This window comes from Myotis yumanensis, unplaced genomic scaffold (genome assembly GCF_028538775.1).
Source record: "Myotis yumanensis isolate MYYU_CA2020_CCGP unplaced genomic scaffold, mMyoYum1.0.hap1 SCAF_2, whole genome shotgun sequence".
NCBI classification, from domain to species: domain Eukaryota; kingdom Metazoa; phylum Chordata; class Mammalia; order Chiroptera; family Vespertilionidae; genus Myotis; species Myotis yumanensis.
Genome location: NW_027223753.1, coordinates 47,120,769 through 47,147,935, shown reverse-complemented (window position 1 = coordinate 47,147,935; position 27,167 = coordinate 47,120,769). Strand labels below are relative to the sequence as shown.

The 27,167-nt window shown below is 43.0% G+C and overlaps 1 protein-coding gene across 3 annotated transcripts in view; it reads right to left on the bottom strand.

Annotated features, from left to right (window-relative positions):
* DNAJC6 (DnaJ heat shock protein family (Hsp40) member C6) overlaps positions 1-27,167 on the bottom strand; it is a 122,105-nt gene that overhangs the window by 41,403 nt on the left and 53,535 nt on the right. For all 3 annotated transcript variants that reach the window (XM_070405292.1, XM_070405293.1, XM_070405291.1), the window contains exon 2: positions 91-241. In XM_070405292.1, coding sequence (XP_070261393.1) covers positions 91-241 — 151 coding nt within the window. The remainder of the gene's footprint in view (positions 1-90; positions 242-27,167) is intronic.

Here is a 27,167-nt window from a genome sequence, read left to right as displayed (position 1 = left end):
CAGTCATTGAGCCAGACAAGTGGTTGACAGGTAACCAGATCCTCTGGAGCCACGAAGGTCCATTAACTCAACCAGGAAGAACACACATACCTGGTAACAGATTGTATAACTCTGGAAGATGTGTCTTTGAGGGTGTCTTTCAGGTTGTCCTTTAGGTTACTGAAGAGCCTGCCTGCACCTCCTTTCACCATGTCAAAGAGGCCTCCCCCATAGCTGGGCTCCATGTCTGGGGACGAGGCACCTGCCAATGAGAAACAGAAAAGGAGCTGACGGCACAGACCATACAGAAAACCAACCCCTCTTTGATCCTGAAACATGTGCAGACCACCTTCGGCAGTCTGGGGCAGGCATTCCTGGAAGTCACAACCTACTCTCAGCTCACTGACTCTGGGTTACAGCAGAGCTGCCGGTCTTCACTAAGTCCCAGGAACAGAACCTTCCAGAGCAGCACAACCAGAACTGGAAGCACTAGTCAGATGTGCCGACTGAGCACTTGCAATGTAGCTAGTCCAAACATAAAACACACACCAAATTTCAAAGACGGGGGGGGGGGGTGGGTAGGGGGAAGAGTAAAAGATCTCAGTATTTTACCCTGATTACATGTTGAAATGATAGTATTTTGGATATATCGAATTAAATAGATTATACTAGTAAATTAATTTCATTGGTTCCTTTTAACTTTTTTAATGTGGATACACACCAAATTTCAAAGACGGGGGGGGGGGGGGGGGGCGGGTAGGGGGAAGAGTAAAAGATCTCAGTATTTTACCCTGATTACATGTTGAAATGATAGTATTTTGGATATATCGAATTAAATAGATTATACTAGTAAATTAATTTCATTGGTTCCTTTTAACTTTTTTAATGTGGATACTGGAAAACTTGAAATTATAGATGTGGCCAGCATTATACGTCTTTCAGACAGTGCTGCTTCAGAGACATGGCCAAGGTGAGTCCGGGGGTCTCCTCTGCCCTTTGATGGAGTTGGCTGTGTTAGAAGAGCCGTCGCATGGCTATCCCTCAAAGTAATAGTTCACCTTCATCATGGAAAATACCTTCTGAAGGGCCTTTCTGACAGCTTTTAGGCCTGAGGATGCATGATGGTCATTAATGTTATTTGTAAAGTATTTCAGGTTCTCCTCCCTTCCAGCTTCTTAAAACTGTACTTGCTGGCTCCTTGGAGTTAGCTCAGAGTTCCTCAGCCTTGGCACTATCAACATTTGGAGTCAAATACTTCTTTTCCAGGGAGGGGGACTGCCCTGTGCATTGTAGGGTGTGTAGCAGCATCCCTGGCCTCTATCTACTAGATAGCACAGGCATGCCTACTTCACAGGAAACAGTTAAATGAATGCACAGAAAACTATTAGCATAGTTCCTAATATATTTAGGGGTAATAGACTTTAGCTATACTACTATTATGCACTAAAACTTATGTAGCACTTACTATCTGCTAGGTATTATTCTAAGTATTTTACCTGTACTCACTCATTTAATCTACAGCATACCTATGAGGTAGGTAATACTATTCCATTTTATAGATCAGAAACTTGTCTAAGGATATACAGCTAGTAAGTAATTGGCAGAGCTGGGATTTGAGCTCTAGGCAACCTTTCTAACCACGCCCCCTCATTTTTCTCTTAATACTACCCTGGATTTAATATTTATCATTCCAAATAATTTCTTTTTTTTAAATTTTTTTAATTGACTTCAGAGAGAGGAAGAGAGAGAGAGAAACATCGATGATGAGAGAAAATCATTGATTGGCTGCCTCCTGCATGCCTCACACTGGGGATCAAGCCCACAACCCGGGCATGTGCCCTGGACCATAATCGAACTGGGGACCCTTTAGGCTGACGCTCTACCCACTGAACCAAACCAGCTAGGGCCAAATAATTTCTTTAGACTTTTATTACATATGTGGGTAACATTTGCAATATATTAATAGTAGAGGCCTGGTGCATGGATTCATGCACTGGTGGGGTTCCTCAGCGTGGCTTGGGGGGAATGGGCTGAAACCAGCAGTCTGCCGCCGCCTGCCACTCCTGCCTGCCACTCCCGCTCATCTCGGCCCCACTGCACCTGCCACGGGCTCGCACCCAGTCAGTCCCCATCAGGAGAGGCTCACACCACCACAGCAGCGCTCACCAGCTGTGAGCCCTGCTTCTAGTGCCCATTGGTCAGCTGAGTGACACTCCCGCTGTGGGAGCACACTGACCCAGGGGGCAGCTCCTGCGTTGAGCGTCTGCCCCCTGGTAGTCAGTGCAAGTCATAGCAACCAGTACACCCATTGTTCGGTCGTTCAGTCATTCAGTCGCTTAGGCTTTTATATATATAGATTGTTCTTCATGATTTCAAGCCATATATAAATGGTTTTCTGTTTGCAACTTCATTTTTTTTCACCCACCATTATTTAAAATTCACCTATGCTGGTACCACATGTAATTTCAGCTCCTTAAAGAATGCATCCATTACCCACTAAGGTAGGACACTAAGGTTTCCCACTAAGATGGACAACAAGGTTGTTTGCTAAAACAATGCAGTTATAAATACATCAACTTAACTACATGTGGGAGATTCTCTTTTGGTTATACCTAAGAATAAAATTCGTTAATAGATAAGATATGCACATCTTCAAATTTCTAGATATTGACAAATCATTTCTCAAAGTAGTGGTGTCAGTTTAAACACATACTAGTAGTGAATATGAGGTCCCTCACTCTACATTCTCCTTAACACTTAATATTGTTAGACTTTAAAATTTTTACAAATCTGGTGAGTGTAAAGAAGATCTCTTCGGTCTTATTTTGTAATTTCCCCAATTACTAGTGAGTGAGGTGGTGTCTCTTTTATTGTATTTATTGGCCAGGTGGCTGTATTTTAAATCATACTTGAGGTACCTACTGCACTCCTGGGTGCCATTTAGATGCTCATATATATATATCTATAAATACATGTTGACTGTTTTATACTTCCATTCTGATCACATGAGCTACTGCTGCCTCGGTAATCTATTTGAAAAGGAGGCTCTATTTGAAATCGCAAAGGACAATTAATGCTGATGAATCAGCGAATGAATGAACGCATGAACAAACATTAATAATGTCTACCACTTTCTGAGCTCTCCTAGGCACCAGGAACTCCGCTTGGACTTTTATGTTCATACAATTTCACACAGCAGGAGGAGAGAGTATTTATTATAGCCATTTCATTTCATTTTTTAAAATATTTTTATTTATTTCACAGAGGAAGGGAGAGGGAGAGAGAGAAACATTAATGATGAGAGAGAATTATTGATCGGCTGCCTCCTGCACATCCCCCACTGGGGCTGCAACCCAGCATGTGCCCTTGACCAGAATTGAACCTGGGACCCTTCAGTACCCAGCCCGATGCTCTATCCACTGAGCCAAACCAGCTAAGGCTACTATACCCATTTTATAGATGAAGAAATGGAAGCTCAAAAGAAGGGAAGCAGCTCACCTAACAAGCAGTAGAGCCAGGTCTGTGCAAGTCCAAAGCCTGTGCTGCTTGTACCATTTCGCACTATTCTACAGTTCCATACCAACTAACAGCTGTAATTAGGACGATCCTTACCTGCCTTACACAAGCCCTCCCCCTCCTATTCCTTGATCTCCTCCCTCGTGCCTTTCATTTGGCGGCTCTCAGCAGCAGATGGCCCTTAACAAGCACTCTCATAAATCACTGCAGCTGTCAGACCAACCAAACCAGCCTCTTTCTGTAGGCGCCTGAGCCTCTGTCGCCCCCACTGCTTCATGGCCCTGAATAAAGGCCAGGAACTGGTTTGCTGGGTGGCTCCACAGACTGCAATCAAAGCCCCAAATCTAAGAATGTTCTGGGTTCTGTTCCCCTCTAATACAGGGCACATTATCTCCCTTTAAACACACTCCATATTAAAAAAAAATCTGTATCGTGTTTTCATTTTAAACTTAGCAAAAATAGAGCAGTATAAAATGTTTACAATTCCCCTGTTTCCATCACAAGCTAACACTCCTGCCTGAATACCCTTCTGATATATTATTGTTCTAAGAGATGATGCTGAATTTATTATCCAGACCTCTCTCTGACTCTCAGTTTCACACTGGAAAAGAACTCCAGGGCACCAACCTATTAAAAGATATAAATAACCTCGATTATATAAAAATCAGACTCTCGCCATCATTCAGGCAGCATGCTCTGTTCATTGGAACCCTGCAGAAACCAGACCCACTGGTCAGAGTACATCTGTGACCTTCATATTCCCAAATTATATGTCAAACTAGGCAGGACACAGAAAAAGAGAAGAGGGACATGATCTGATCTTGGCCTCACGGTCCTTTTGGGTAGGGATTCTGGCTCTCCCTGGGGAGCTACATGAAGGCCAGAAGCACATATTCTGCAAAGGATATCTGAGCCTCAGCTCATTGAGAGAAAGGGCAGAGAGGATTCAAAAAACAACACACCACAGAGGGAAATGGTACAGTCAGAAAGTGATGCAGAAAAAAAAACAAAAACAATAACGATAGATCAGGAGCTGACAAACTATAGCCCCTGGGCAAAATCCAGTCCACTGTCTTTTTAAATAAGAGTGACTTTTTTTATGTTTAAATGAGTGAAAAAAGTCCGAAGAATAGGTTTGATAGAGTGAAAACAATACGAAGGTCAAATGGTAGTGTCTATAAGTAAAGTTTTCTGAGAACAGAGCCAAACTCACACCTTTACATACTGTCTGCGGCTACTTCCATGCTACGATGGCAGAGACCATATGGCCCACTAACCTATAGTATTTACTATTGATGGCCCTTTACAGAAGACGTTTTCTTTTCCTTTTCTTTTTTTAAATCTTTTAATGTATTTTATTGATTTCAGAGAGGAAGGGAGAGAGAGAGATAAAAACACCAATGATGAGAGAGAATCATTGATTGGCTGCCTCCTGCATGCCCCCTACGGGGAATTGAGTCCACAACCTGGGCATGTGCCCTGACTGGGAATGGAACCATGACCTCCTGGTTCATAGACACTCAACGATGAGCCACACCAGCCAGGCCAGAAGACGTTTTCTAATCCCTGTACTAGATGGCTGAAAAGACTTCCATTCTAGGGAGTCCAGGGCTTGCCGCCTCTGCCATGTTGCTAAATGCTTTGGCTAAAATGGCACCAGGGGAAACACACACCCGGGGCTTAATAAAGGGGACTGAGGATTTGAGGGTGTCAGACTGTGGGAGTGACGAGGACAGAATTGTGAAAGCATGAGGGCACTATCCAAAGAGAAGGATCCATATCTAAGCCTCTAAGGCTTCAGGTAGACTCTTGTTCCATGATATCTTGTCATGGTAAAGCCTCAGCCCACCAGAGACGAGCATCAGAGGGTGCAGTCCTGCCCTCCCCATCATTTCTAAGGGTATAATAAGCTGTCATGGGATTCCAAATATTGACGAGACTACAAGCAGCATCCAACCCTCCCACGTCATGGGAGCTCAACCCTGTATAACCTAATTAGTTCTCACTTGTACGCTGACATAAAATCTGATTCTCCTGAGAGAGAATATATTTTTATTGATTTCAGGGAGGAAGGGAGAGGGAGAGATCGAAACATCAATGATGAGAGAGAATCTTGACCAGCTGCCTCCTGCACATCCCACACCCCAGGAATATGCCCTGACCAGGAATCGAAACAGTGACCTCCTGGTTCCTGGGTCGAAGCTCAATCGCTGAGCTACACCCAGCTGGGTGGGAACAAAGTGTATTTTTAAGAAGGCCAGCACAAATGTTAAGGCTGATGTTAATTTCCTTAATGTAACTAGAAATATAGAAAAAGTTAAGTGTGGCCTACTTTTCATAAACATCTTAGATGACTGCCAGTCACAGGTAAAACACCACGAGAAGTACTGTGAAAGCAGGAAAATGCTGACAAAGGCCTTGCCCTGCAGAGTCCATAATGCACAGTCATGATTCCCCACATATACTCTCCACTGTTCATACAGTAAGTGCCCAGGGCACCTTTGGCTGCACGCAATTCTAAGAAGAGATGCTCCTAAGAAGAGATGCTCCTCCATAAAGTACTGTCATAAAAAGAAAAGGATAATGTGCAAATATTTAGCAAAAATGATGTCCATTGAGGTGTTGTTCATAGAGGCAAGAGACTATATCTGATGTATTCTACATAATTAGTTACCAAGTCACTATTTAGAAGAGCACAGACACTCGTGACAAAGGGCTAGGTAAAAATAAGCAGAATATAAGCTATGTACAGTGTAATCTCATTTTTGTAAAAGAAAAATATTTGACATGGAAAAGAACCTTTGGCAATGATTGAAGTTCTCAGGACATGAACCTTCCTCAGTGGGTTCTCTGGGCCTCCACGAAGGCACTTACACAGAGCATCACCCTTCCCATTTCTAGAAAGTCACTGCCATTCAATTCTAGTACCTGTGAGTTATTAGCATTATTCCACAGTGTTCAGGATCAGCCTGTTTAAGGGATGACTGAAAATCCGATGATCGGTTCCTATTCATGCTCCTTTTCACCTATCAGGCCTTTTCCTCTGTGGTTATTTAAGTGACACAATGTCACAAGTGTCCTTTCCTTCTGTCTTCTACAAAGTTGGCAATTGCAGGACAGAAATTCCCAAAACTAAAGGGACCTTGCAGAGATGCAACCGTTAGTCCCTGTCCTGGGAAAAGGCTGTTTCTTCTCCACAACACTTAGCAAGGGTGCAAGAACCAGGGTCATCACCACAGAAGGATTCATCCTCCTTGTGTATAAGAGATTTGTCATCTCCTGGTTTCCCACAACTATAGAGATGGATCGCATGGGGATTCCAACTAGATATACCATAGAAAAACCCAATGTCTCGGCTTCCGGAGTCAAAGACAGTTTAAATCTCATTCCCCATTCATCCTACTTCAGGGAAGCTTCGAGGAAAGAGGATGGACTTGGGGATAGAGGATCTTACACTGGAGACTTCGTTTTTCCACCTAGAAACCGTGACCTTAATTAAGCACGGCATTTTACTCCTCTGAAGCCTCTTCTCCCTTCATACATTGGAACAAATTAAGAACAAAAATTTCCCTACGTGTCTCAGGGCATCAAAAGGATCAAATGAGACCGTGAATATGAATGTGGTTTTAAAGTCGTGCGATTTTCTGAAACAATCAGGAATTTTCATTGGAATTCTTAGAAATGCAGCTCACACGCAAATGAGTCATTGGATTGACTACCTACCACAGACTACCCAGGAATCCAACTAGAAATAACGATTTCACGGAAAAAATAAAATCAAGTGAAAAAAAAATCAACACTCCCTATGCCAAACAAAAGGTTAGTCATGAAACAAAGCTGCCACAGTCGGAAGATGGGCATTACATCAGCCAGAACTGGTTTGGCTCCTGACGTTTGCTACTAGCTGGATGTACAGCCTTGACCAGTTAACTGATCCAAATTATGATTTCCTTAGCTGTAAAATGGAAGCCTTCACAGAGTATCACACAGGCCTGTGGTGAGGATTCGGTAAAACCTTAGCACAGGGCCTGGGGTACTATCAGAACTTAGGGAACGATAGGTGCCAGGCGGCTCTGGGGATGGAAAAAAGACAACCGTGAAACATGCTGTCTCCAGCAAAGCCAGGCAGCCTCGGCAAAAGAAGAAAAAAAAGGCCATGCTGTTAAATGTCAGGGTTGACAAAGCCTAATTAGAGATGTGTTCAAGGCCAGAATCTCTTGTGGAGCCACCACTACGGCTCTCGTGAACTCTTCACCTTTGATAGTTCAGGATCACAGACACTGAACAGAGGGGGACCTCTTAGCGCTCTGGCGTTGCCCCTTGCCATCTCGAAGTGAACTGGCATGGTATGTGTTATTTGCACGACTAACATTCAAGTTCCATGGTACTGGACTTGGAAATGCTGAAATATTTCTGGATTATTTGCCGTGTCGTGTGAGCTGTTAAACTACAAGCCACTTGATGACACTGCACAGCTGCGGCCCTAGACAGGACAGGTCTGGCAGCTGCTAAGAGACCCAGGGGGCAGAGACCCGGGTATGTGTATCATCCACCAACAGCTCCAGAGGAGCTCAGCACTGGCAGGCACAGGCCCCGGAGCAGGTGGTGCCAATAATTCAGGCACTGAGGGTCCAAACCACGGAGGAAGCACTGGCATCCAGGGCACCATAGCCCTGACTGGTCAACAGCACGCTCAGCTCTTCAGCTGGAACGAGGTGCCAGGGCCTTAGTGATCATCAATTTAATGGGGAAGTTAATTGAAGGATCCGCTGCCATTCCCTATGTCAAACCAAGACTTGGAAATGGGGGTCACTTAGCTAAATGTCCCAAAAATTGGAAATTAGAGTAAATTGTGCTATAAATATTATCACCTGGTTAAACAGTTACGTGTGTGTGTGTATTTGTTCAGAGAATAAAAGGGGGCTGTACTTTACATTATATATTTATATATTCATTCACATTATCGTACCAGTTATAAAACATTTTATTATCACTCCTGTTACCACCAAATCACTATGTACATTATTTCTATATCCACTTTTCATGACTTTGATGGGAAGAGCAACCCAACTATGTGGCTATGGAAGAATCACAGACTCAGGGTCTCAAAGAATATAACAACGGGGAATGAATTAGATGACCCCCTAAGTCTCCTCAGTTCTAAAATTCTCTGACCCTGTCATCACTGTAAAAAGGTCATCTGTTAAACATGTACTCCAGGCTAAGTAACCCTCTGCAGATGAATCTGCCTCTTTGAGATACAGTTTTCTTTTCTAAAAAAAAATAAGAGCAAAATATCTTTGCTTTTTATTGTGTGGCATATGGTACATTCTTGCGTGGACAGTCAGACAGCAATGAGGACGTTTTCTCAGTTCCAGGCTAGTAATTAGAGGGAAATGTCATATTCCATTTAATGCAATTCAAGCCCTGACCTTTTTGTTAGACAGGAAGAAGAAAAAATTTTGCTAGAGTTGAGAGGCATGGGGTAGGCAGAACCTCTATTTCTTTAGCGTTCCACTGGGGGTTCTGATCTCCTTAAATAGTTTTGATCATATTTATTTCATAATGATGGACTGATGGAGAGAACTGTCTCTTATATAGAAGTTTCCCTGGCATACCAGACTTAAAATACTTGTTGAATCATATTAAGCAGTATCCATATATGTTTTCTATGAGAGTTTAGTGGCTAGAATTTGGATTGGCAACTATGGCCTGATTCCAATGATCTATGAAGGAATAAAATATTTTATATCCATTTAGCTGGAATTTCCCCAGCACTGACAGCCTGTTAGGTGCCACCGTGCCTTGCCTTTACTCTTCACAGGGTCAATTTGGGTCTCAATGAGGTCTTTGGTATGACTGCATTTCTAGTTCTTTCTTTCTTTCTTTTTTTCACATCCTTTGGGGGAAGAGAAGCTAGTAACCGTTACTTAATTAGTTCCTCCTATCTGTCTGAAGATAAAAATTTCCCTCTAGTCTTGTCAAATATTAGTCTTCTGTACGATAAAACTCTTGTTGAGTTTCATGAAATCCCTATCTCTTAAGCAGGCATGCTCGTGGGTGCTGGAAGATACAGGGCTGCAATGAGAAATTCTGAGACACGTAAGGAGACAATAAAAGCATTTGGTTATATTTGCCAATTAGGCAACGACCAGGTCTCTGTCAAGGTTGACCTGTTTGGTCTACCTGGCCATACCTGCCATCTTCTCTGATTCTTGCATTCTATAGCAGCCCAGTTTCACATACACCGAGTGCTCACTGTGTGCCAGGTTAAGACTTTAGAAGGGTGTGAAAAAGCATGAAACATGGTCCCTGTTATTAAAGACCCAGAGACGCTGGGGCTGGTGGAGGGCAGACAGACCCATTCACAAGTTATTCTAACATGTCAGACTAGGATGGAGGTGTAAAGGGTGGGGAAATGGGGGCATGAGAAACAAAGTTCCTGGTGAAAGAAGGCAGGATGGGGAGGTGGTTAAGGGCAGAGGCTTCAGGTTCAGCCACACACAGGTCCAATCTCATTCTGCCATGACTGTTACTCAAGTTCACCAAAGTTTCAGTTTCCTCAGTGGGACTCCCACATGTCACGATACTTAGTTGTTAAGGGTCTAATTTTGTACTTTCTGAGAACTGTTTAGCAGCCCATACCCTGCTTAAAGAATATCACGAAGAAACAAAATCAAGCAAAAATCTTCTTTCCAACATTTCAGTTCCATTTCATAAGGAGAGGGAAGAGAACAGAGGCCTCAAGGAGTGACTGAGAGAACAGTAACAGTCCTCCCAAACAATCCTCAGGTACACACTGAACTCTGGAAAAACACTATCTGTTATGCAATTAAGCTCTAAGAGATGTTTCTCAACCCCATCTCCTTCCAACAAGACTGTCTTCTCTTAGTTCCTCCTAGACAGAAATTCTGGAGCTGCCACTGCAAGCAGACTTCTTAGAGAAAGATCCAATCGTTACTCTCCAAGGAGAAGCAACTGTTGTAGACAGATTTTGTTGGTGACAAGATCAGCGTCAATGTGCATGGACTATATACTACACATAACACACACATATGCTACACATACACCAAAGGAGCCTTACTACATGCCAAGAGCTATGCAAGAAGGTATAGTATTCCACACAATAAAACTCAAAGATACTTTTGTTCTTATTTTTTTAGATAAGGAAACTGTGTCTCAAAGAAGCAGATTCATTCCTGCAGGGTCACTTAGCTAGGATACAGCTAAGTGTGATGCCCCGCATTTTTCATTTCAGCAGGCACGGTCAGGTACACACAGCCACAGCAATGGAAGTCCTGCTCAAGCCATGAAAGGAAGCAACTCACATCTGTAACATTTCAACACTCAATAGGTTATTAGAAATGTACATGCCGCAAATGGACACATCAGGAAAATAAAATTATTGTCCCCAACTATTGCTATGAGTACTGCATTTTTTAAAACAGCTTTATTGAGCCCTAACCGGTTTGGCTCAGTGGATAGAGCGTCGGCCTGCAGACTGAAGGGTCCCAGGTTCAGTTCCGGTCAAGGGCATGTACCTTGGTTGCGGGCACATCCCCAGTAGGGAGTGTGCAGGAGGCAGCTGATCGATGTTTCTCTCTCATCGATGTTTCTAACTCTCTATCCTTCTCCCTTCCTCTCTGTGAAAAATCAATAAAATATATATATATTTTTAAAAAACAGCTTTATTGACATATATAAAATTGACAAAAACTAAACTGCACACATTGAAAATGTAAACATTTGATAAGTTCTAACATATATGTGTATGGGTACAAGCGTGCGTGCGCGCGCACACACACACACACACCTCTCTTAAACTCTAAAGTCTGTGTTCCTCTTGTCATTTCCTTGACTAGGGCCCAGATTGGGAGAAGATAAGACAAATACATGAGTCACCACAAAATGCCACCCTTAGTTCTATAGGGCTATTTACCTTGACGTGGCCATCCTCTGCAAAGTTCTGTGCTGTGCTAATGAGCAGGAGCTGTGTTTGCTTACTTGGGACAAGTCAGAGTGAAAATTCCATGCATAACCATATATCACAGAACTCAAGGGAGGGATCAACCAATATGCAATAAAGAATAATGAGATTTTTTAGCTGGAAGTGAAATTGGTCAAGAACTCTGTGTGTGTGTGTGTGTGTGTGTGTGTGTGAGAGAGAGAGAGAGAGAGAGAGAGAGAGAGAGATTGTGAGATGAGGGGAAGAGAATGAAAGGCGATACCATACAGAGAGAGGAATTCTGATTTCTTCTTTTAAAAAGGCTTTCATTTAGATTTATATACTATATGTAGATATAACATTATTTTTGTTATATCATATTTTGTTATATAATATATAATATACTCGAGGCCCGGTGCATGGAATTTGTGCATGGTGGGGGGGTTCCTCAGCCCAGCCTGCACCCTCTCGCAATCCAGGACCCTTCGGGGGATGTCCAACTGCTGGTTTAGGCCTGATCCTGCAGTAATCCCCATGGGATTGGGCCTAAACCGGCAGTCGGACATCCATCTCACAATCCAGGACTGCTGGCTCCTAACCACTCACCTGCCTGCTTGCCTGATCGCCCCTAACCCCTCTGCCTGCCTGGCTGATCACCCCTAACCACTTGCCTGCCTGCCTGATTGCCCCTAACTGCCTCTGCCTGCCTGCCTGCCTGATCGACCCTAACCACTTGCCTGCCTGCCTGATCTCCCCTAACCACCTCTGCCTCACCCCTTCTACAGTGGCTTCATTCAGAAGGTTGTCTGGAAGGATGTCCGGAATGACGTCTGGAAGGTCATTTGGCTGTCCGGTCTAATTAGCATATTATGCTTTTATTATTATAGATATAATACAGTATATTCATATTCAATATGGAAAATCTGGGCACATCTAAAGACATATGTCAAGATCATTCTAGAAAAAAAGTGAATGACTTAGAAGAGAGGATGGGATTGGGGATGAAGGGAGAAAAAAAGAAAATCAAACCAGAGAGTGGCCTTGTTCAGTGTAAAGACCACAAGGCAGTATGAGTAACTCACTTCTCTGCACCTGAGACTCACCAAAACCAAGGGAAAGGAATTTAAACAGAAAGGAAAATAAAGCAGGAACAAACAAGGATAACCATTGTTAACATGTTAGAGAATTGTATATCCTTGTATTTTTAGTTCTGTGTTTTTCTGTACATTGAGAACCCTGAGAAAGAAGACACATACTAAGGAGGGCTCCTGGTGGCTAATTGTACTCAAATTTAAAAAAAAAAAAGAGCTTAGCAGGAGTGTCTCATGCAAACTGCATTTCAGGGAGAAGCCTGCACTGAACTGCCTGCCTGCACTGAACTGCCTGCCTGCCTGCACTGTGTTTCTGCCATCTGAGCCAGCCCTTATAGAGGAGTTCCTGGAATCCTATTTCAACCAATAGGACCGAGGCTTTCCACATCCAACCAAACAGCTCTATTCTGACCAATCAGGACAGTGCCTTTTGGGCCAATCAGACTGCAAGGATTTGGAGCTCTCATTTGCCTGAGGACAGACCAATCAGGGATCAGGGGCAGGGGCAGGGACTTCTGTCTATATAAGCCAGCTCCCCTCCAAGTCAGCTTCCCTTTCCACTGAAGACTGTGTTTCCCTGGCTGAGTGAAACATGGAAGATGTCTCACTGGAGCAGAGTGGAGCAGACGGGCATGGCGCAGAGCAGAGCTGTCTAGCCCAAGAGGGACATGCTGTTTTCACAGCCCTGCTGTTTTCATAGCCATTGGGTATCACAACTGAGCTGTTTTGACTGAATAAAGTTTCCTTCTTCACTACACACCAAACTGGGGATTCCTGTTGGTGCTGAATTGCGCCAACGGCCATCGGTTGACAATGTGCACACATATATACTGTGTTCTGTGAATACAAATACAGGAATAAGATCATATTACACTCAGTTTTGTACCTGCCATTTTTCCCACTTAAGACTGAAAAGTGTTTTCCAAGTCATTAATATTTTTCCTCTAATATCTCTCTCGTAGATCTGCAACATAACTATTAACTGATTTCCTTTGCACAGACTTACCAAGTAGTATAATATATATATATGCCTGCCTATAAAGTGGACAGCTCAGAGGAGCTTATTTCCAGCTTGAGGAGAGGGATGCGGGCGGCTAGATGTAGGAAAGAGAAAAGCTTTATGGAAGAGGTGCCATTTGAATTGCAATTTGAGTAGAAATGGGCTACAGAGCATTTCAAGCTAAGGGGAGTTGGGGGGGGGGGGGGTTTACCAGACCACCAAGTCAAGGACATGCATAGAAAGGAAAAGGACCATGACTGAGCACCAGTTAGAACTGTACTAGGGACTACGCTGGAGTACTGAGAGATGGGCATTACTGTCTCCACTAAACAGATGAGGAAGGAGGGGACTCAGGAACTGTCTCAGACACCGTGCTGGAGCTTAGATTTCATGCTCTTTCCTTGGGGTACTGGGAGGAGGTAGAGAGTGTGTTAGAGAGAAAAGGAGGTGAGACTGGGAAGGTGAGTGGTTCTCAGATGCCAGGATGATTGAGGGTCAAGCTAAAGAGTAAGAACATTTGCCTGCTCTCAGTATAACTGCTGTGGGGTTTGGTTGTCACACCAACATAACAAATGACAAAAAATGGTCATCAACAGATTTCCAGGAAGCTATTCTCAGAGCCGATTAATAATGCCTCAGACAAGTGGAATTTCCCAGGGAGAGCGCACACTTAAGGGCATATTTCAAAAGACAAAGTTCCATCAGAGGGCACCTGAAGGAAATTTCAAGGCAGTTCCTTCGGCCTCAGATAAATGTATTCGTAGGAACCTCTGACAGGCCGTCTGTGAATAATATGCAGTGCCAAGCATAAAAATGCTCAATGAGGCGAAGCAAACTCAGGGCGAGGACACATGTAAATGCTAACTAAATGGGGAATGCAGAAACATTCTGAAGGTGAATCCTGGGACAAACAAAAACAAAGCAAAACAAACAAACAAAAAAACACGGCAGAATTCCTCAGCAAGATTTGGAGGAAAACCTGCTACCTAATGCAGAGAGAACCTGCAACTCGTCTGTTCCAATGATCTCAAGGACAAAGTCTGGTGTGGGTTGACTGGTGGAGACTTTGTCATAGAGGTCTGGCCACTGCCCTCTCCAGTGGGAAAACCAAACACTGAGAAAATCCAATCAAAGTCAATGACGGGGGTTGGGTGGGCCAGAAGTGGGAGCCTCCGCAAAATCTCAAGGGCACACCCTTAGCTGCTGGGGAGCAGAATGGTTGATTCAGCAACCCTCCTCTCAGAAAATGACTCTCCATGTGTTACTTGTGCCAAAGAGGCTCAATTCAACAATAATCACTCCTGGAGAACCAGGAAAAAGAGAAGAAACTTTTGGTAACAGCAAGAAGAGAGGCTTTGCAGATAAGCAGACCTGGATTTGTTGACCCTGACCCTCCTTCCTTACTACCTCTGTAACAGTGGAATCTCTCCGAGCCTCAGCTTCCTCCACTATACTGTACTAGTAAAATGGGGGCAGATGACATCTTCATTCCACGTCTCTGAAGAGGTTTCAATGAGATAATGACAGGCAATCATGAGTAGTATTTGCCTATGCATGCCCATCTTCTTCTTCCTAAATGGGAAAGTGAAGGAGATTCTTCGGGAAAAACAACCATGAGAAAAGGAAAGAAACAGGTCCGAGGGGAAGATCTCCACCTAGGAACTGCCACGTCCTCCCACTGATTCTGAGAAAAGCCCATCACTGTCTAACAGCGGTTCTCAACCTATGGGTCGCGACCATCAGAAAACACATAGAGCATATCAGATATTTACATTACGATTCATAACAGTAGCAAAATTACAGTTATGAAGTAGCAACGAAAATAATTTTATGGTTGGGGGTCACCACAACATGAGGAACTGTATTAAAGGTTCGCAGCATTAGGAAGGTTGAGAACCACTGGTAGAACCTTATGCAAAGAGCAAGCCTCTGCTATGTCCTCATAGACTCATCACAAAGATTCGCTGCACCATCTGGGAAAGCACACTGTTTGTTGCAGTCACAACTTAGCAAGTGGTCACTTGAGGTGGAGGTGGATGTGGTGTCACTGAATTAACTAGAACATTGATCACAGTGGATCACCAACAGGACTCTCAAATCCTCTCCTTTTCCGGAGATGCTTTATCCTATGGGGATGGGAACTACACGGAGATGAGCCATCCAGGAAATGGTCTCAGAGGGAAACCCTCACAGTGCTGCCTGAGGCAGGCAAACAAAGGGAGCCTCTCCCCCCCCCCCCCCCCCCCATGTTAACTACCTGCTCTGGCTGTCTCTCTGGCTTAATTATGCTCCAGTAATTCTGACAAGACTGGCTATACATCATGACAGTGGCAATCCTAAAATAAAGCAAGATTAATGTTATGAGCTCAATCTGAGCATGAGGGCCCATTAATTGGAAATCATGGACTTAATTGAATCCTGAGCAGAACAATGCCAGCTGGGTTACATTTTCTGAGGCCTGTTTCTTCACCTGCAGGAAAAACTGAAATGCACCAATGACAATGAGGCCAAACATTAGCTGTTGCTGAGGAGTCAGATAATTGATTATTTCCTGGCATACTAGTTTCAAGCCATCAGAAGAGTTTGAAGTCATGCTTTGGAGAGTCCATCACCTCCATTTCAGATCTTCCCTGTCTCCTACATCCTCAAGGGTTCTAGGTAACTTCTCTGAACCTCAGTTTTGAAATATATATATAAATATTTCTATGTACAGTATATAAAATATATTAAAACAAAAATATATTTATATAAACATATATATATGTTTGTATATATATGTTTATATAAATATATAATATTTTTGTTTTAATATATATATGAAATGTTCAATAAGAAGTAGCCTTGAACAGACTGTTGAACCTCAGAGGGAAGGCAGGGGAGGGTGGGGGGAAGAAATCAACCAATGAACTTGTATGCATATATGCATAACCTGTGGACACAGACAATGGGGTGGTGAGGGCCTGGGGGACAGGGGGCGGGAGTGGGCTGGAAGAGGTTAATGGGAGGAAAAGGAGGGCCTATGTAATACTTTCAACAATAAAGTTTTTTTTTTAAGAAAGAAAAAAAACTCAAGGAGGAAAGCATATCGCCTTAAATCTTCCACCAGCACAAGGCTGGGGACCTTTTGCAGCAACAGCAAGAGCAGATACCAGGATCTGTTTTGAGGAAAATCTCATCCCATTAGCCAGATGAAAAAAATGAAACAGATTCATTTTTAAAAAGTAGCCTTATCATTACTCCCTCTTCACCATGCCCACTATTATAAGGAGCCTGGAGGGGAAGGCAAACAGGAAAGAGCTATGGCTTCTCCTCTGCAAGCTGCAGAAATGGCACCGGACACCACACAGACCGATCACTGTGCACCCAGGGCTTCCCTGAGTTCAGGGCAGCTTCTGCCTCTGCCTGGCACTTGGCTGGCACAGATTCCACATCTCCTCTGTTTCCTGCAGTCTGGTCTGTGGGGGTCCATCTTCTCTTAGGACAAACATTTACAGGCACGAATCCTCTCCCAGCCTGAGAGGAGGTTTAACCGTCTCCACTACCCAGGCGGAAGGAGGGGACTCTGAGCGGGCGAGTAATGTGTCTAAGGCACTGACTACAGTGAGTACTGGAACCCGGAGGGCATGCAGTTTCCTCAGGGAGTTGGGAGGATGTAGAGCATGTGTTGTGTGTTACAGAGGGAGGGAGGGGATACTAGGGTCAGTGGTCCTCAGATCCCAAAAGGCATGAAGGTCAAACTAAGCTTCAAAGGAGAGCACAGAGTTATTCAGGATTATGGGGAGGGGTGTCAGAATGCTTTTGTTGGAAGCTGCAACAAGACAAAATTCAAAGGAATGAGCAAGAAGAGCTTAGTGAGAACAGACACAGAGCTCCGTTCACACCGTACGTGTACCAAGCACCAAGCAGAACACCTTCCAGGACACTGAATTGAACTTAATTAAATGTGTCAAAAAGCACAAGTTCCATCTCAGCCTTAACCCAATTACAATTGCACTGAAATGCTGCAAGATAAAATGGCAGTGGCTACCATTTATTAATCACCTTCTGATTATTGGGAACTGAGACAGTGAGCTTTATATCCATTATCTCATTTAATCCTTACAGTTATCTTGCCGAGTAAGTTGTAGTACCCCCTTTCCTCAGATGAACAAACTGAGGACCCAAGAGACAAATATGACCACACAGCCAGGGCTCTTCCCGGGTCTGTCTCACACCAAACCCATGTTCTTCTCATGATATTTTGCTGCTACACACACACACACACACACACACACACCACACACACACACACACACACACTAAAAACCTCCATCATAAAGGGAAACAGTCAAACCAGAAAGCACTGCTGGAGACTAGAGAAGCCAGATCCTGGTCTGGTGTCTGCTCTGTATGATCTAAGTACACTTTTAAGACCAGACACTAAGGCAGGGGTGGGCAAACTTTTTGACTCGAGGGCCACAATGGGTTCTTAACCTGGACCGGAGGGCCAGAACAAAAGCATGGATGGAGTGTTTGTGTGAACTAATATAAATTCAAAGTAAACATCATTACATAAAAGGGTAGGGTCTTTTTTTTTTTTTTAGTTTTATTCATTTCAAACGGGCCGGATCCGGCCCGCGGGCCGTAGTTTGCCCACGGCTGCAATAAGGAGAGAAAAACTGCTCACCATCAGTTGCTGGGAAGGCACAAATGAAAGAAAACGATCTTCTAAGACTGCAACGGGCAGCAAAGGAAAACCAAGGCCTCGCTGGGCTCACGGTCCCTCATGTGGAATTAGTCACACAAAGGAAGCAGCAGCTTAAGGTGCTCTTTATTCAGATGTGGAATCTAAAAAAGCCAAACTCATAAAAACCAGAGAGTGAAATGATGATGACCAGGATCTGGAGTGTCAGGGGATAGGAGAGATATTTAAGGCTACAAACTTGCAATGAGTGGTAAATAAGTCCTAGAGATCTAATGCACAATATAGTGATTATAGACAACAACACTGATAATAATCAAACTTGTATATAATAAAACTTCCCAAGAGACTAGGTCTTAATTATTCAAACCACAAAAAAAGAAATTATAATTATGTGATGTGCTAGACATGCTACTGCTACCATGGCGATCATATCACAATATATAAATGTATCAAGTCAACATGTTGTACACGCTAAATTTACATAACGTTACGTCAGTAGATACATAAATGTTTAAAGGTGTTCTTTCTTAAATTAGTCTCTTCTCGCTGCCCAGTGCCACCCACCCACCCTACAGGCACGCACAGAACTTCAGGGTCAGCAGCTGCTGCTCCGACTTTGATTCTCATGCTCACCAGCCACGCGCATAAGCATTTCAGCGATGGCGGCAAAACACAAGAGAGGAGAAGGGACAAGAGCTCAAAGAACCAACCTGCGGATATGCTCTCCGTCTTCCCCCAGAAAACCATTCTACAGACTTTGCAGACCTGCCCACCGTCAGGTCCCTTTAAGGTACAAAGCACATCAGTGCTGACAAGCCCAGGGTCACAGCCTTCTTGGAGGAGGCCACGGCTGACGGAGCCGATAAATCATTAGCACGGTCCGTGCTCCCTTCTTGCCTGTTAGATCCCACATAACATGATCAGAGCTCACAGGCTCTGTAATTTCAAAGATGGACACAAGCACAAAAAGGGTCTTGGTAAAGGAGGGCCAACGTGAGAGGCTGAAGGCGGGTGACCTTCCATCCTGAGTATCGTGTCCTCTGCAAAACCCAAAGAATGGTATCAGAGCGGTTTGGCAAGTGCATTTTAAAGGTCTGGTTTCCTTCTTTAAAAGGAGGAAACGGGGTCTCAGTTGGCTTAGGCCAGTGATGGCGAACCTTTTGAGCGCGGCGTGTCAGCATTTTGAAAAACCCTAACTTAACTCTGGTGCCGAATTGGACAGGACATTTTAACTGCCACTAAGGGCAGCATCAATCGAACAAAAGCTATCAGTCACCTCAAGGCTTCTGTTTCTGCCTGGGAAGCCCTGGTGAGGGCTGTCATATAACAGGTTGGTCAGCTGCAAACTCCTTCTGTCCTCTTTCACTGAACTTGGCCTTACTCTCTAACTGAATGACCACTCCCCATTCACTGGTTGTCGATTTTTATAACCTTTAAACATCTGCATCTTGCCTTTTTGTTTTGTTGTTGTTGTTGTTAACCCTCATTTGAGGTTATTTTTCCATTGATTTTTAGAGAGAGAGGAAGGGGAGGGGAGAAACAGAGAGAGAAAAACATTGATGTGAGGAGACACATCGATTGGTTGCCTCCCACACATGCTAGGGATTGAGTCTGCAACCGAGGTTCATGCCCTTAACCAGAATAGAACCCATGACCCTTCAGTCCATAGGCTGATGCTCTGTCTACTGAGCCAAACCGGCTAGGGCTGTATCTTGCCTTTTTAACTCAAAGTACAGTTCGAGAAGGCAAGCTGGATGGGTTAGACAAGACTGCATACACAGTGCAGAGCACAGAGCTGTGGACACACTGATGGTTAGAGTGTTCTAGTATTCTGCTATAATAATAGCAAACTAACTAAAGTCAGCTACCATTTGAGTGCCTACTATGTCCCAGGCATTGTTCCAAATGCTTTACAACTCTGTGAGGTATGTCTTATCACTATCTTATATTTTGTACAGGTGGGAACAGAGAGAGAGAGGCTACCTAACTTGCTGAGATCACACAGTTAATAAAGGCCACTCAGAAGGTTTCCCACACTGCTTGTTGAATGAATATACCTAGAGAACAGTTGGGGCTGTGTGTCTTTGGCATCAGACAGACCTGGGTCCAAACTCCAGCTCAGCCATTCACTAGCTGTTTCTTTAGACAAGCTGCTTACACCTTCCTGTGCCTCAGTTTCTTCATCTGTGCAATGGGCTAACAACATCTACCTTGTGGGGTTATGCTGAAGATCAGAGATAAATGCCTGTAAAAGAACCTGCTGTTGTGCCTGGTCTAGTAATTTATTCATAGGCATGTTGAATTGCTACTCAGCTAGGTGGTAGGAAAACAGAAAAAAGCACAATCCCAGCCCTCAAGCTGCTCATAGTCTAATCAGACAAACATAAACAAAAGAGTATACACCATGTGGGAAGGGCAATGTTATCACACACAGGACAGCACTGGGACCCAGAGAAGAGCACCTGAGGGCAAGGAAAACTGAACAGAGTCTGCAGGGAGAAGTGAGGCTAACGAGGACAGATGAGCAAAGGGCATTGAGGGCCAGGTTATTCCATTCTGTCCGCTGATTAAGCCATTCCCCAGGGTATCGACCTTGACCCTATTCTCATATCTCACATTCAGGTTTGGAAAATACTGGCTGTACTACCTTTAAATTTTACCCAGTGTCCAAAATGTGTGTGAACTCCTGCTTGTCTGAGACAGGTGGAGGGGCAGGGGGGAAACATAACAACATATATATATATATAATGAGTGTGTGTATATGTGTATGTAAAATATACATGTATTCCCAAAACTACCTATGAGGCCAAGGGGGCAAGGACAGAAGATGGCTTTCTTTGAATACAACTTATTTTACAGATCTGAATGTGGAACTATGTCAATACTCTGCATAACTACAAACACAAATTGAAAAGCAACCCCTACAAACTGAAAGGCAAACAAACCCAACTAGTATCAAATTGATGATGTAGACACACAGAGAAACTATCTCAAGTGACTTTAAGACACAAAGTAACTGTCTTAAAGAGACATATATCCAGTCCAAAAACAAAAAAGGACACAAAGAAACAACCAACCTTACCATGACCTTAAACTGTTAACAGTGCATGGGAGGGTGGTCGTGTTGGTACTGTTCTCCTATGACTGTGTATTATGGCATTAAGCAAACCAGTAATTATATTGGTGCAATTGAGAACCAGGACTCTTGGCATAGGAGAAAGGAGTTATAGACATAAGAGAAACCTACGTGAAAAAGTAAAGAAATTAAGTTTAAAAAAAACCCACATGTTCCTGAATATGAGGTGAAATAATCATTATGAATCCATGAAGTATTTTATCTTTAAAAAAAAAACAACACACACACAAAACTTGTTTCTAACTCTATCCACTGAAAAGGGTTAGACACAAAGACCACACCAGTAGCAGTGAGTACCTGTCACACCAAGATTGTAGTCTTTTTATTTATTTATTTATTTTTTTATTGATTTTTTTACAGAGAGGAAGGGAGAGGTATAGAGAGTTAGAAACATCGATGAGAGAGAAACATCGATCAGCTGCCTACTGCACATCTGTGCCTGCAACCCAGGTACATGCCCCTGACCGGAATCGAACCCGGGACCCTTCAGTCTGCAGGCCGACGCTCCATCCACCGAGCCAAACCGGTTTAGGCCAAGATTGTAGTCTTGAAACACCACTGCCTTCTAAAAAGAACTAGGGCCTTTGGAAAAACAGCTGATGCTAATATTGGGGCAGAACATGTACAAGGTGAGCCTGGTTTGTGGCACCAGAAAGTAAAGAGTCAATGACCACTGCGGTGTGTCTAAAAGGACTCAGATGCTAACCTAAGCGGCTCCCATTGGCCAAAGAGAGGTCCAGTTGAGCATCAGTAACAATAACGACTGTAACATAACTACATGTTTACAAATGTAAGGTCATAATAATAAGAGAAAGAGGGAAACAGAGAAAAACTTCATTAGTCACCCTTGGAGAAGAGTAGGGAATCAGTGTTTGTTTGTTTGTTTGTTTGTTTGTTTGTTTTGAAAACTGATAAAGAGAAAGAACCAAGTATTTTCCTGCCCTTGCAACTCCTAATATTATAATGAAATTAGGCAGTGATCACAAAAGCAGAATCATGCATTATGTATCCCCAAGGGAAATGCAAAACACAACTTATGAGATGGTCTTACAAAAATCTAATCTGAAACTAAACCTGATGAAGTGTCTAGATCTAACAGAGAAATAAGTTCAGTGCCACCACAGGGATCAGCAAAACCCAGATGTTGGGGGAAATTTACGGTGCAAATAATCTGATTTTTCAACAAAGATATTGCAAGGGGACAAAAAAGAGATGAAAGGGAAACTTTAGAAGATAAAGAGAATGAAAACATTATTTGGATCCTTGTTCAAATAAACTATAATAAGAAAAATTAAGACTCCCACTTGAAAGAACTAGGAAAATTTAAATAGAGTGGATATTGGATGATATTAAGGAATTACTATTATATTCTAGATGTGATGAGGATGTGATAATGCTTTTAAAAGAAGATTTATATTTTAGAGATACATTGAAATATTTAAGAATGGAGTTATATTATGGCTGGGATTACTTCATAATAATCCAGAGGGGCAAGGGCAGGTACAGATGAAATGTGATTGGTCATGCTCTAACCGGTTTGGCTCAGTGGCTAGAGCATCGGCCTGCAGACTGAAAGGCCCCAGGTTCGATTCTAGTCAAGGGCATGTGCCTTGGTTGCGGGCACATCCCCAGTAGGGCGTGTGCAGGAGGCAGCTGATTGATGTTTCTCTCTCATCAATGTTTCTAATTCTCTATCCCTCTCCCTTCCTATCTGTAAAAAATGAATAAAATATATTTTAAAAAATGTGATTGGTCATGAGTAGATAACTATTAAAGCCTGGTGACAGGGACATAGGTTTCTGCTTTGTACTTGTGTTGTCCCTCCTTCCTATTTTTACATATATATTTGAAATTAGAAAACTATTATATATTTACATGTTATACAGATATATACCATAACATATATATATATATAATAATAAAAGCATGATATGCAAACTGACCGAACAGTGGAATGACCATCTGGATGACCTTCCGGATGACCTTCCAGACAAAGCCAGGGCTGTGAGGGCCGAGGCAGCTGGGCTGCAAGGGCCTACCCTTACACAAATTTCATGCATTGGGCCTCTAGTAATGTATATATTTTATATATACACATACATATAGATATACTCCACCTTTTCCCACTGCCTACAGTGCTTCCAACCATAGATTTGAGTCACCATCATTTCTCATCTGAATTATTGCAGTAGCCTCATAACTGGTATCTTCACCTCCACCCTGGCCTCCCTGCAGTCTGTTAGAGAGCAACAATAGTGTTCTTTTACAAAATAAGGCAAATCATGTTACTCTTCTGCCTAAAATCTTCCAATGGTTTCTCATCCCACTTAGAGTAAAAATCAAAGTTCTTATTACAGCCTACAAGGCTCTTCAAGGGTTGAGCTCTGTATACCTCTTTGGCCTTCTCTCCTACCTCTCCTTCCCTGTCTCTGACTGCAGCCTCATCACAACTCTACTCAATATATATCTGCCCCAGGACCTTGTCACTTACTATCTCACTCTTCCCCCAGATAGCCACATGGCTTACTTTCTCTCACACTTCCTGCAAATCTGCTTAAATGTTTTCTTTTCAGAGAGGCTTTCCAGATCCCCTATATAAAGTAGCATAACCCTCCACCTACCCTCAATCTCCTTATTCTGGTTTATTTTTCTTCATGCTATTTTTTTTAACTAACTTTTTTTTCTGTCTCCACCTACTAGAAAAGGAGCTTCATGATAGAATAGATATGGTTTGTTTGGGGAACTGTTTTTTTCCAAAGTTTCTGGCTCAATAAATATTGTTGATTTTAAATTCTGAACCGTAAACTAATCAGCAATACTTCACATAATATTGAGCAAAGATTGGTGGGGTAGATAGGAACCACATTATGGAATGCTTATATGCCCCATTAAAACACTCAAATTCTACCTTGTAGGTGATGGAGAGCCTCAAGCTACATAGAACAGGCCTGCACATTTTAGTTATAGTCATTCTTACCTTTTTTTTTTAAAAAAATAGGTTTTTATTTCAGAGAGAGGAAGGGAGAGGCAGACAGAGGTAGAAACATCAATGATGAGTGAGAATCATCGATTGGCTGCCTCCTGCACAACCCCTCCTGGGGATTGAGCCCGCAATCCAAGCATGAGCCCTGACTAAGAATCCAATCGTGACCTCCTGGTTCACAGGTCTACGCTCAACCACTGAGTCACAGGGTCGAGCCATTCTTACCACTTCCACCATCATATTAAAAGAAACAGATGTTTTCAGTGTTTATATGGTACATATATTAGAAGATCTATCACCTTCAAATTAAAGAAGCTGAACCACTATCTTTCTTGTTAGTCACTTAAGACAGTTGTTTCCTTCTGGATAAAGAGATGCGAACATACACACACAAAAAGGCAATCGTTTGCCCTCAAGGTTCTTTGAGTAATAATGCCCCAAGGGCATTAGCAACTTGGGGTGGCAGGAAAGAATTGGTTATTAGGAAAGAATCTGTTGCCCGCCTGGTAACAAAGGTTTTATGGCACAGGAGATTACGGGGTAGGAATGGGTGATACAAAAAAATCTAAGCGTCACTTTGTCTCCTCCCACTGTTCCTACAGGCAAATGCCAAATCCACTCCTTTCCACACACCCCCTGCTGGCTGGTACTTTAGTTCAGGCCACTTGCATCTGCAGCCTCCTAACTGTCCTGCAAATTGATCATCTCCTTACTGCCAGCCTAGAACACTCTAGTCCTCCCCAAAGGGATGTTGTTAAAGCGCACATTTAATCTGGTCTCTCCCCTCCTTGGAAACTTTCAGGGACTCCAGGTAACAGAGTTTAAACAGCCTTGCATTCCCTGGGAGCTGCTGACCTCTGCATTCTCACCTCCTGTGTGCCTCCCCGTCCTCTAGCTCTTGGCTCCAGTCCCAGGGAACCACGCGCAGTCTCCCTACAGCCCAAGCTCTTGCTTTCTTCTGGAGCAGTGGTTCTCAACCTTCCTAATGCCGCGACCCTTTAATACAGTTTCTCATGTTGTGGTGACCCCCAACCATAAAATTATTTTCATTGCTACTTCATAACTGTAATTTTGCTACTGTTATGAATCGGAATGTAAATATCTGATATGCAGGATGTATTTTCATTGTTACAAATTGAACATAATTAAAGCATAGTGATTAATCACAAAAACAATATGTAATTATATATGTGTTTTCCGATGGTGACCCCTGTGAAAGGGTTGTTCGACCCCCAAAGGGGTCGCGACCCACAGGTTGAGAACCGCTGCTCTAGGTCTATCTCTGTTGTTGCAAATGGTAAGATTTCATTCTTTTCTATGGCTGAGTATTAGTCCATTGTATGTATGTACCACATCATCTTTAGCCATTCATCTATCAATGGACATTTAGGTTGCTTCCATATCTTGGTTATTGTAAACAATGCCACAAGGAACACAGGGGTGCATATATCTTTTCGAATTAGTGCTTTGGAAGTAGAATTGCTGGGTCATATGGTAGCTCTATTTTTAATCTTTAGAGGAACCTCCATACTGTTTTTCATACTCACTGCACTATCTATGCTTCTTCTTTAAAAAGGTCATGCAAACAACATACAAATCCTGAATAATGACTCTCCAGGCTCTGCACCCAACATGACATAACCAAACACAAGGTAATATTAAAGAGTAAAGCTGGGAGGAACATCAAATAGTCTTGAGGAATTCTGGACTCGGGGACATTACAGAAAGTATTATTAGGCTTCGTCTGGAACAGAATTTGCAATTCTTTCCTTAAAATGTTTAAACAAGACTCATGGAGGAAATCTCCCTAAGACATTGCCGTGAAGATGGCACTGATGCTTTCTACATTTTAAAACTACTCTGTTTTTCAGGAGTTAAAAGTTTAAGCACAACAGCAGCTGGGTTGGAGTCCTGATCCTGTCCCCTGCTAGCTATGCTGTGACCCTGAGCAAGTCACTCAGCCCTCCTGAGCCTCCGTCTGCTCAGCCATAAAATGAAGATAATTAAACTCAGCTCCTAAGGCAGCTGTAAAGGTGAAGTGAAATGATGTGCGTGGAAGTGCTCCGTAAACTAAAAGGGAGGCATTGATGGTTTGTGCTCATGGCCAATGCCGAAGAGCAATGCAATTAGAAGATAAAGCTCTTCCTAGAACTTCATCTAAGGACCGTTTAGTTTACCAAGCTGTTGTTTTTGTTGTTATTGGAAGTACATCAGAAGGACCTCTGGTGAGCCTGGGCAAATAAATAAGCCCAGAATGTACTGGTACTATCAAATTCCCACAATTAATTACTGGACTTGTGTCCTTTGTCCTTGCTTTAAAAAACAAATAACATCTTGGTATGTATGTTATAAACCTTAAAATAAATAGCTGAATTAAAATCAGATAAAGAACCCCAGTGCCCAAACTGGAACCATGTGCAAATCTGCTGGTGATGGATGGACTGCTGCCAGTGGATGCACATCTGTGAGGCTCCAGCGACTATAAATAAAAGAATCTGCCATTGTTTTCAGAGCATCTCAGCCTCTCTGCCAAGAGAACAGTCTTTGAGTGTCCTCCAATTTTCTATCAATTCCAGGTTTGAGACTAATAGAATCATCTGATTTCCAACCCTTTAAGTGCTTTGAATGCATATTAAGAGGAAAGGGTAAGCTAAATATTTTTATAAACTGCTAATATAAAAAAATATTGCTCCTTTCTTAGCCTCAAAGCCCCTAGGAGATCTCAAAAGAATTCTGGCCCTGGCCAGTGTGGCTCAGTTCTTTGGGCATTGTCCCATGCACCAAAAGGTTGATGAGGTTTGATTCCTGGTCAGGGCAAATGCCCAGGTTACAG